Here is an 11761-nt window from a genome sequence, read left to right as displayed (position 1 = left end):
GTTCGAAACTTTGCCGTAGGTATATGCCGAAAAGTACCGAATGTGTGTTTGGTATGACAATACGTAAATGAGCGACTTTGAACCTCTGTGGTGGCTAGACGGGCCCTGATCCCAGAAAAATATTTAAGTGGGGAATAGGCTGTGTCAATACCTTTAAAATGAGCTAGGTTCGAAACTTTGCCGTAGGTATATGCCGAAAAGTACCGAATGTGTGTTTGGTATGAAAATACGTAAATGAGCGACTTTGAACCTCTGTGGCGGCTAGACGGACCCGGATTCCAGAAAAATATTTAAGTGGGGAATAGCCTGGGTCAATACCTTTAAAATTAGCTAGGTCCAGTTCGAAACTTTGCCGTAGGTATATGCCGAAAAGTACCGAATGTGTGTTTGGTATGAAAATACGTAAATGAGCGACTTTGAACCTCTGTGGTGGCAAGACGGGCCCGGATCCCAGAATTTTTTTTAAGTGGGGAATAGCCTGGGTCAATACCTTTAAAATGAGCTAGGTCCGGTTCGGAACTTTGCCGTAGGGATATGCCGAAATGTACCGAGTGTGTGATTAATAATGAAAATTGGCCATAAGGGAAACTTTGAACCTCTGTGATGGCTAGACGGGCCAGGATCCCAGAAAAATATTTAAGTGGGGAATAGCCTGGGTCAATACCTTTAAAATTAGCTAGGTCCAGTTCGAAACTTTGCCGTAGGTATATGCCGAAAAGTACCGAATGTGTGTTTGGTATGAAAATACGTAAATGAGCGACTTTGAACCTCTGTGGTGGCTTGACGGGCCCGGATCCCAGAAAAATATTTAAGTGGGGAATAGCCTGGGTCAATACTTAAAATGCGCTAGGTCCGGTTCTGAACTTTGCCGTAAAGATGTTCTTTGGAGTTCCGAATTTCTTTATTGTTGAAGAATTTCAAAAATTGCGTTGTGTTTTCTATTTACGTTTGATTGTCGTGATAGGTATTGCATTATACAATAGCCACACTATCTATAGCAATACAGTTACAATTTATCATAGCATAATGTTTGTACTTCGTGTTTTCCGACATTCTGGGGGCCGAGAAAACTGCAATATGTAACGAAAAATTATAAGAAAATGTAAATTCACAATTATATATACTGGTCAACAAAAGAAACGATACAAGACTTTTTTTCAAATTAAAGATAAAGTTTTTCATTCAATGGACCAATATTGAAGGTAGTAATACTTAATCATTATGAAAATATAAATCCGTTAAAAAAAAAAATTTTTCCTTTCGTAACGTTTTTTTTTGCGATTTTTTGTTTTTTACAAAATTTACATAACACGACAATTTAAAAAAAAAAAGTTCTAAATAATGATGCCAACCTCTTATTTAAAGGTAAAGACAGTGTTTGCAATCAAGTTGTTTTTAAAAATCATACAGTTTCTTCGTTTATTTGTTAAGCAAAGTTTGTCCCCACGAGAAATCGTTAAAATGTATACATTATCAACTGATTTACCATAGACAGTATGTGTAAAGTGATATTTAAAAAGCGGTAACAATCTTAAAACTTATCCGAAAGGTTCCAAATTTATTGTGTGTTGTTTTCATATCTAAAGCATTGATTTGAGACGAAAATAAAAATTTCCTTTTGCATTTTTCGAGATTTCAAAAAACACTTTTTTTCCCAAAAATTTGATAAAACAATATTTCAACCCATTACTTACAACATGAACATTACTTGATTAGCATCTTGAATATTTTTAAACAAACCTGAAATTTTATTTAACACTTAGAAAATTATGTGTCGATTTTTTATTCAACTTTCCGCAAAAGTAATTTGCACCCTACGATCGTTTACACTGAATTTCGATGCTTAAATGGCTAGACGGGCCAGGATCCCAGAAAAATATTTAAGTGGGGAATAGCCTGGGTCAATACCTTTAAAATTAGCTAGGTCCAGTTCGAAACTTTGCCGTAGGTATATGCCGAAAAGTACCGAATGTGTGTTTGGTATGAAAATACGTAAATGAGCGACTTTGAACCTCTGTGGTGGCTTGACGGGCCCGGATCCCAGAAAAATATTTAAGTGGGGAATAGCCTGGGTCAATACTTAAAATGCGCTAGGTCCGGTTCTGAACTTTGCCGTAAAGATGTTCTTTGGAGTTCCGAATTTCTTTATTGTTGAAGAATTTCAAAAATTGCGTTGTGTTTTCTATTTACGTTTGATTGTCGTGATAGGTATTGCATTATACAATAGCCACACTATCTATAGCAATACAGTTACAATTTATCATAGCATAATGTTTGTACTTCGTGTTTTCCGACATTCTGGGGGCCGAGAAAACTGCAATATGTAACGAAAAATTATAAGAAAATGTAAATTCACAATTATATATACTGGTCAACAAAAGAAACGATACAAGACTTTTTTTCAAATTAAAGATAAAGTTTTTCATTCAATGGACCAATATTGAAGGTAGTAATACTTAATCATTATGAAAATATAAATCCGTTAAAAAAAAAATTTTTTCCTTTCGTAACGTTTTTTTTTTGCGATTTTTTGTTTTTTACAAAATTTACATAACACGACAATTTAAAAAAAAAAAGTTCTAAATAATGATGCCAACCTCTTATTTAAAGGTAAAGACAGTGTTTGCAATCAAGTTGTTTTTAAAAATCATACAGTTTCTTCGTTTATTTGTTAAGCAAAGTTTGTCCCCACGAGAAATCGTTAAAATGTATACATTATCAACTGATTTACCATAGACAGTATGTGTAAAGTGATATTTAAAAAGCGGTAACAATCTTAAAACTTATCCGAAAGGTTCCAAATTTATTGTGTGTTGTTTTCATATCTAAAGCATTGATTTGAGACGAAAATAAAAATTTCCTTTTGCATTTTTCGAGATTTCAAAAAACACTTTTTTTCCCAAAAATTTGATAAAACAATATTTCAACCCATTACTTACAACATGAACATTACTTGATTAGCATCTTGAATATTTTTAAACAAACCTGAAATTTTATTTAACACTTAGAAAATTATGTGTCGATTTTTTATTCAACTTTCCGCAAAAGTAATTTGCACCCTACGATCGTTTACACTGAATTTCGATGCTTTCCGACAAGTTTTGATTTTCACTATCACATGTGAATACATTGCAAATGAAAGCTTTTTAAAATAGTGCATCTCATTTTTTTTATATTTAATACTTTTTGATAAATTTTATTTCAAAGTCGTGTATCGTTTCTTTTGTTGACTAGTATAGATAAAAAAAAAAAATTAATGTCCATCTCAAATTAAATAATCTAATTCCGTAACCTTAACTGATCAAAAGTTTATCTCATAGTCCATTCATAGATATTTCTTCTGCTACATACGGTAGTTTCACTAAGCGGTAATTTTCTTTATGCGTTGGTAGTTCCTTTTCTGTATTTATTTGGCTTCTACCAGTTGATGGTGTGTTTGTTTAGACGGTCTAGGTAGCAAGTTAATTCCTTGGAAACTTTCCTCAAATGGGTTCATGTGCGATCTACTTTGTACGAGCCATTGCGATGGGTCTTCTGGTCTTCTTTAGGCAACGGTCGTACCTCAAGGTATTTCATCTGGATGGTCATGTTTCCATAGCAACTTTGCCGTGTACTTTCTTTTTTCGCTGTCAATAGCTGTGTCTGGTCTTCAATGACGTTTACCGGAGCTGTAGATGTTGGCGGATGGTTGGTGTTTCTATTGATTGGTCTTGATATTAAATATCCGATCTTTGACTGTACAGCGGTGGATCCTTTTCCTGTGATAACTCTGTCCTCGATAATTTACCAGTAGTAGTCGGCTCCTATGAGTAAATCAATTTCGAAACGTTCTGTACTTAAGTTTAAGTCCTCTCAAATGTGGCAAGTTCCTTGTAGTCTGTGAAATCTTGTTTTGAATCGGAACGGCAATCTCTGGAACATTGAGTGTGTCGATATGGACTTTTTCTGGTGAAGTTGCTGCTTTCAGGAGAATGTCTTACTCTAGTCTCGTTTGGTGTTTCAACTAAGTTAATTGCTGACTGTTGTATTGTAGACTGCGGTGTCATTCCTGGAATTACCTCTTTTCCTTTACATATGCTAGTATGATGCATTCCGTTACATTTTTTGCACCGTTTAGTAGACTGGCATGCGGCCACTTGGTGTGACCCATGTCAGTTAAAGAATAACTGTTTCTGTTTTACAATTTGATTTCTAATGTTTGCGTCTGTTATTTCAGAGCACTCCGTCAGATAGTGCCCACCTAAACAAAAAAAACATGTATGTGTATTTACATTCTTACGTGTGTCTGTGAATTTGCTCTTGTATGAATGTGATTGCGTATCCATAAAAAAATGCAGTGGCGTACAATATGTCTGAATCCATGACTCCTTCGCCAGCTTCAAGTATTTCAATCTCTTTAGTTATTGATTTTCGTAGCTTTTTCAATATCAAATTATATCTCCCGTGTTCTCTGGCATTAGATTTTCTTATATCAATTGGTATCTTGTCCAAAAGTACAGGTACCAAAAGCGAACCATACATTTCAGGTGTTTGACAAAGTGACTTTAATCCTCGCACATATGATTCAAGTTTGTCTCCGTTAGACCTCATGCTAAATGCATCATTTGTCGGTGTGGGAAAGCTCATGAGTAATTTCATGTAAGCATTAAAAATTTTGTGTGGGTTTCATAATCTCTCTCTTAGCAAACAAACGGCTGTCTTATAATTGGCATGCGTAAGCGCAAATCCTGCTATGGTTAGGCGGCGGCGGACCAGTAAAGTTGCGTGATTGATTTCCGGTAGGATTTTCCTCTAATGGAATTCGTTCTCTAGTGTTTAGCGTGTAAACGGCTGATGTGTTAGTATTAATAGCGTTTGATGTAGATATATAGCATTCAGCATTAGCGTTCATTGTTGACTTTTCTTTTAAATTAGAAGTATTGTTGGAGGATTTGATTGTTTGCTTAAGTTTTCGTATTTGCCTTAGTTTACTCTCTAAATTAAACATATACTCATTCGAGTCTGTAATTTATTGTTCAATGTGATCCTCGTGTTGGACTTCTTTCATCTTCTCGTTTAAATAATGAATAATCTTCTTTTTCGTGGTTACGGCATACTTTGAATTCCTTGAATTCCTCCATTTTAACGTTTTCAGGATGTTGTGAAATAGTTATAGTGTCTTTATACTCTTTTATTTGTTTACGTTTTACCGCCATTTACGTAACAATAGGCCCGCAACGTCGTCACTTTCCGACGTCTCTCTTGTATATCATAGACTAGTAAAGCTTTCGAACATTGAAGACGCTTTTGTGTTTACTTATATCGATACGTCCAAAACATTGGTGCCGTGACCAGGAAATTGAACACTAACAGTAATAACCAATCAACGTCATCGATTATGAACATTTTGACCCAAAACAGACTAGAAGAATGTGAAATACATAAATTTTGGGAATCCATAGGAACAGAAACAGACAGCGGAGTGAAAGCGAAAACAGACTTACAAGAAATGACCACTTACCAAGAGAATAACATTCATTTAAAAGACAATAGGTACATTGCCCAAGTTCCCATGGAAACAGGAACATCCGGAGTTGCCGAGCAACGAGATGGTCGCCAGAAAGAGAGCATACAACGTAATAAACCGACTTGCTAAAGAACCAGAGAAGCTTAAGATATACGGTAACATAATCAACGACCAACAAAATCGAGGTTTTATAGAGAAGGTGGAGACCCCGGATGAGACTACTAATCGAATACATTATATTCCGCACCACCAAGTGAAAAAATATTCATCGACTACACCAATACGTATAGTATGTGATTGCAGTTGTCGTCAAGATTCAGAATCACCCAGCTTAAATGATTGCCTTTCTTCTACACCGCCGCAGCTTAATAAGCTAACAGATATACTTACAAGATTCCGCTACGGGAAGTACGCCTTAACAACTGATATTGAGAAAGCATTCCTCCAGATTGGACTACACGAAGAAGACCGCGATTCCACCCGATTTTTCTGGCTTAGAGATCCAAGCAACCCCAAGAGTGAACTTGAGACTTACAGATTCAAGGTATTTTTATTCGGAGCGACATGTTCGCCATTTATTCTTAACGCGTCATTATTGAAACATTTATCAACGGTTACAAGTGCTACAGTTGAGATACTCAAGCGAGATTTGTATGTAGACAACGTACTTACAAGTGTTAATACGGAAGAAGCCGCCTTAAATTTCTTTGTAAAATCTAGAGAACTCATGACAAATGCAGGATTTAATTTGAGAACATGGAAGTCAAATAGCAATCAACTTAGCAACGAAGCTACAAAGGCAAACGTACTTGATACGGATATCGAGACGAAAATTCTTGGGATGCGTTGGGATGCGAAGTCAGACATACTGACATTTGCGAAATTAAATGAAGATCGTATAGATATTGATGATTCACAAGCGACAAAGAGAGAAATATTGAGTAAATCATCGTCAATTTACGACCCACTCGGAATTCTTGGACCAGTGACCGTAAGAGCTAAGCTACTGGTACAAACATTATGGAAAGAAGGATACGATTGGGACCAGGTGTTGCCTAGCAACATAGTTAAATCATTGTATGAAATTTTAGATGACATCCGAGATGTAACAGTTAATACGAAAATCGCACGACATTATTTCAACGATCAAAATGAGAACGAAAGCAACGAGAAAATCACATTACATGTCTTTGTTGATGCCAGCCAACGCGCTTATGGAGCCAGTGCCTAATTGTGAAAAGGAAACACTTCTTTTCTCGTAATTGCAAAAAAACGGATCGCTCCGCTCGCCAAAATGACATTACCAAAGCTAGAATTGATGGCTGCAGTAATAGGAGCTCGAATGGCTAAAAACCTCACAAAAAACCCTTAAGCCACAACGCACAGTACTATGGAGTGACAGTCAGATCGTTCTGCACTGGATTTCGTCTTTAAAATCATTTGGAAGATTTGTTCAGAATCGTGTGCTAGAAATTAAAGAAACGACACAAAATTACGACTGGAAATACGTACCAACAGAATCAAATCCAGCCGACCTTCAAACTCGAGTAATATCATCAATGCAATTCAAAGAATCGACTTTGTGGATGCAAGGACCGTCATGGATATCAGATGAGAACAGTTGGCCTACATGGACCCCACAAGTTTAACAAGAGACTATTTTGTTAACGACAACAGATGACAGCAAAAACATGAAACCGTGTGTATTAAATGGAATTTCGAAAATAATCGACCTATCAAGATTCTCGTCATTGAACAAGTTACTACGAGTTACATGCTACGTGCTTAAATTTGTGAGTATAAGTAAGCGACCGTATAACTTGAGGAAATATGCTAGACACGGAAAAGATATTACGAAAGATGAAATTGACCGCACAACTAGTACATGGATTACAGATATTCAAAATGAAAAAAACAGTAATGAAAAGCAGCAACTCGCAAACCCGTCACATGACAAGAATCTACCGTTAGTAAGACAACTGCGCTTGTTCATATATACAGAAGGTGTCATTCGATGCGCCGGGCGCATACACAATTCACAGTTAGACGACTCCGCGAAGATTCCAGTGTTACTACCGAAGAAAAATGAATTTACGGACTTAGTTATATTGAACGCGCACCTGCAGATGTTACATTCTGGTGCTGGACAGACAATTACGCAAATCCGCCAATCGTATTGCATACCTTCCATTAGACAATGCGTTAACCACATCGTACAGAAAAGTGACCGGAAAAGCATTTCCACAGCAAATTTCGCCTCCGCTACCCAAGGATAGAGTCACCGATATGATACTGTTTACGACAACTGGTGTTGATTTCGCTGGACCGCTATTCGTTAAAGACAATGGACTTGTTACAAAATCGTATATTTGCCTATTCACATGTGCTTGCATTCGTGCCGTACACCTAAAATTGTTACAGATATTACAATCGAATCATTCAAATTAGCGTTTAGACGATTCGTTAGTAGGAGAGGAATTCCGAGTACTGTGTATTCCGATAATGCACCAACCTTTGGTTCCGCCTCACATGACATTCTGAAGGAAATGAACATTCAAATTAATTGGATATTTATACCAAAAGCAGCACCGTGGTACGGTGGATGGTTGAAGAGACTAGTTGGAATTACGAAAACAACATTGAAAAAAGTGCTCGGAAAATCACAAGTAAATTCTGACGTATTACGAACAATTTTGATAGAAATTGAACGTGTAATCAACGATCGTCCGATTACGTATGTATCGTCCGACATCCGAGATCCAGAGCCGCTTACGCCGTCACATCTGCTACAGGGAAGAACATTATCACAAGAGAACAATTCTGATTCAGAGGACAATAATTTTAATTTAGATTTCACAGAGGCAAACAAACGTTTTAATCATAAAGTAGCTTTGATTGAACACTTTGCAAAACGATGGAGAATGGAATACCTCACTGGATTAAGAGAATTTCATCGCGTCGCGGGAGACAAAAGCGCACATGTGAAAATCGGTTCCGTCGTACAAATCATGGACAATTCACCGAGAATGATGTGGAAACTAGCAGTTATAGAAGATTTGATCACCGGAAAAGATGAAGTCGTAAGAGGAGTCAAACTTCGGACATCAAATGGACTGATTACCACGAGACCAATTGTGAAAGTGGTGCCATTGGAAATATGAACTACAATTGTTAAAAGTGTTTTTTCAATTCCCCTTTTTATGAACAAAATATGAACAGTAATTGCATTTTGCGGCCCCCAGAATGTTGTGAATTAGTTATTGTTTCTTCATACTCTTTGATTTGTTTAACGTTTTACCGCCATTTACGTAACAATAGGCCCGCAACGTCGTGACTTGCCGACGTCTCTCTTGTATATCATAGACTAGTAAAGCTTACGAACATTGAAGACGCTTTTGTGTTTACTTATATCGATACGTCCAAAACACAGGACTTTCCTTTAGCTCCTCAGATTTGATCCAAAGCTTCGTCGCGTTAAGGTTACAACGTTACTATAGCGTAATGTTTGTATTTCGCGTATTTTCCGACATGATTTTTATGGAGAGTATGTTAAGGCACAACTTTAATCCCCAATAGAGGTCAGAATTGCCATGATCCCAGAAAAATATTAAAGCTCGGAACTTTGCGGTAAGGACATACTAAGAAGTACCGAATATGTGGTTTGTAAGTAAAATACATTATATATTTCGGAACCACTGTAATGGCCAGATGGCTCAGGATTATATAGAAAAGAGTGGTGAATAGTCTAGGTTAATACCAGTAGTGTAGAATAGAGAGTGCTGCCACACTTTCAAATTTAGTAACTAACAGTGAACGTGAAAGAAGGAAGGTGACAGTGAAAAAGAAAGTGACGTCATTTTAGTAAGTAAAAGTAATGACGTAACATTATATAGGTAAAATAGTGTCATGGTGTAAAAGTTACAGTAGTGTGATTTAAAACTGTTGAATAGGAGTAAGGTGTGTAAGGGTAAGGAAAGTTAGGGTTAGAATTTGAATAGAAGTACGTGGTGGTGTTTTTTTAAATCGAAAAAAAAAATCCAAAATATAGAAATATTTTTAAAAGTATTGAGATTACGATGGCATATTATAACCAATATCATTTCATTGATCTGAATACCTTTGACACAAAAGAAAAAACAAAAATGAAGGGACCTGCAAACAAGTGAGGTGAACCAAATTATATAGATTACAAGTGTGGATGGAATATTTTGTGATAGTTACCTACTAATCTTGAAGTCAAGAAAGTGGGTTAAAAGTAAGGTGTGGCTTGAAGTGGGTTGTATTACGAAACGAGAAGGGCCGTTTATCAGAAGTACGTTTGCCTGCACCCTAATAATCCAGTAAACCGCGTGGTAGTACATGTCCTTGTTTTCCTTTTCACATCTAGTAAACATTAGATTTATAAAAATAAAAGTGGTGGTGAGGGGTGTGAAATTGAAACAAATCATCATAAAAGACATGTGGGTGTAAGGTATTAAATAAACAATGGCATTAACAAACAAAAACATACCGGGTGCGTCTAGATTGTCATTTAATATACGTAATATACTTAATGAAGTGGTGGTGCTAGGTTTATAAAGACAATACCAACGGGTCATTTACAAATAACGGTAAACCACTTACATCGAATGGCAAATGGTCTTGGGTTAAAAGGATATAGTATAAATCCAAAAGACGTGTTGGTAAAGCTTATTGAAGACAAAACGCATCAAGTCTTATCCCGTTCATAATTGTTCACTAAAAATGAATTTTATACTAAAAGAAAAGAAACGTTGTATATCTTATAGATCTAGGTAAAAGAAAAACGACTCCAACAAGACATAGCTAAGAAACCTGTTATTAAGGTGAAAGATGGTAGAAAGAAGTACGTAATCATTGAACCATTTGTTAATTCATTGTTAAGACAAGTCGAAGTGCTTTACATACATTTGATTAGTAAAAACAGACGCACAACAATTAAAGTAGGCATCGAAGGTACAATATTTGCTTCTAGTACAGTTGGTAAAAACAAACCCTGCAACAGGTGACAGTGATTTCACTTTTTAGGACAACTCAAGTTAGTATTACTCATGAATCAACCAACTAAGACACTGCACTAACAGTAATGATAGAGAAGGCAAAAGACAGGATAGCAACTTGCATGCGTGATGGAAGTGAGTGAACGTTAGTCATATTGTAGAAGTACACCTTCATATGGATAAATTGTATCCCTGAAGTGTAAGTCTTACCTACGCCTTTCAGTAAAACTAGAAGAAGACTTTTATTTACGTGAGCTGTGTTCTCAAAATCACATAATGAGGAGATGGATCAGGAAAGTACACACCGAGTGATTCAATACAAAAAATAGGTAAACGAGTTGACCAAAAAAGGGGAAGGGGCTAGTTATTGTCGTTGAAACATATTGACCAAATATGAAAGGCTAAATACTACCTTGTATACTTTATGTGTTTGGGTATGGTGTTGAAATAAACAACAACTCTTAGGAGAATTTGCAGGGTATCCGTTGAAAATTCAAAGAACATCAGAAAGGATAGAACTCACACAAACATGTTATATTAAACTAAATTGAATGCTACTAAACAACATTACTGTTGGATAAAACTTTATCACATTTGTTAAGTACCCAATGGTCATCCCACAATGTTATTGTGTTTTTGTCGAAGATGTATGAACCACGGTTGAAGTGATGACTTTTTAGACGAACATTTAGTGTATTGTGATACATTTAAGAGGAATGGAGTAAAAATCGAGATTCCAGAAGAAGATACCTTTACAATATCTTACAACTTAGTACAAACGTAAATTGCGATAACCTTATGTTATTTATGCTGACTTTCTATGTAACTTAAAACAGATAGACACTTGCCAAACTGAGAAATTAAAAGCTTACACAGATGTTTACCAAAACAATACACCTTCTGGTTTTACTTCTGTATCAAGTATGTTCATGGGGAATACAAAGACACAAAAGTGTACTCTAGTGAAGACATTGTTAATAAATTTGTGGCTTGTATGGAAGAGATAATGAAGGAGATTACAGACATGACAGACATATACATGGATTAAAAGACCTGGTGGTGACTGATGAAGATCCCAAATGTTTTACAGCGAGTTAAAATTGTCATACGTGCGATGATAAATTAGGGGAAGCAAAGTGCGTGAGCACGGCCACTTGACAGGAAAGTATCGTGTAGCAGCACATAAAACAATGTAACTTAAACTGCCAACTATCTACCTTTGTTCCAATTGTGTTTC

The 11761-nt window shown here is 36.2% G+C and overlaps 2 protein-coding genes across 2 annotated transcripts; both read left to right on the top strand.

Moving 5' to 3' along the window:
* Positions 1-5588: 5588 nt before the first annotated feature.
* On the top strand, positions 5589-6737 carry LOC134698093 (uncharacterized). Its single transcript, XM_063560384.1, has one exon. The coding sequence runs from the start codon at positions 5589-5591 to the stop codon at positions 6735-6737; it is 1149 nt and encodes a 382-aa protein (XP_063416454.1).
* A 1150-nt stretch (positions 6738-7887) lies between these two features.
* On the top strand, positions 7888-8667 carry LOC134698091 (uncharacterized). Its single transcript, XM_063560383.1, has one exon. The coding sequence runs from the start codon at positions 7888-7890 to the stop codon at positions 8665-8667; it is 780 nt and encodes a 259-aa protein (XP_063416453.1).
* The last annotated feature ends 3094 nt before the right edge of the window (positions 8668-11761 follow it).

The sequence above is a fragment of the Mytilus trossulus genome, chromosome 14, assembly GCF_036588685.1.
Source record: "Mytilus trossulus isolate FHL-02 chromosome 14, PNRI_Mtr1.1.1.hap1, whole genome shotgun sequence".
Lineage (NCBI taxonomy): Eukaryota > Metazoa > Mollusca > Bivalvia > Mytilida > Mytilidae > Mytilus > Mytilus trossulus.
This window is presented reverse-complemented; position numbering and strand designations above follow the sequence as displayed.

Excerpts from the sequence above, each read along its gene's own strand:
- LOC134698093 (XM_063560384.1), top strand. The coding sequence starts at position 5,589 with ATGGTCGCCAGAAAGAGAGCATACAACGTAATAAACCGACTTGCTAAA.
- LOC134698091 (XM_063560383.1), top strand. The coding sequence starts at position 7,888 with ATGTGCTTGCATTCGTGCCGTACACCTAAAATTGTTACAGATATTACA.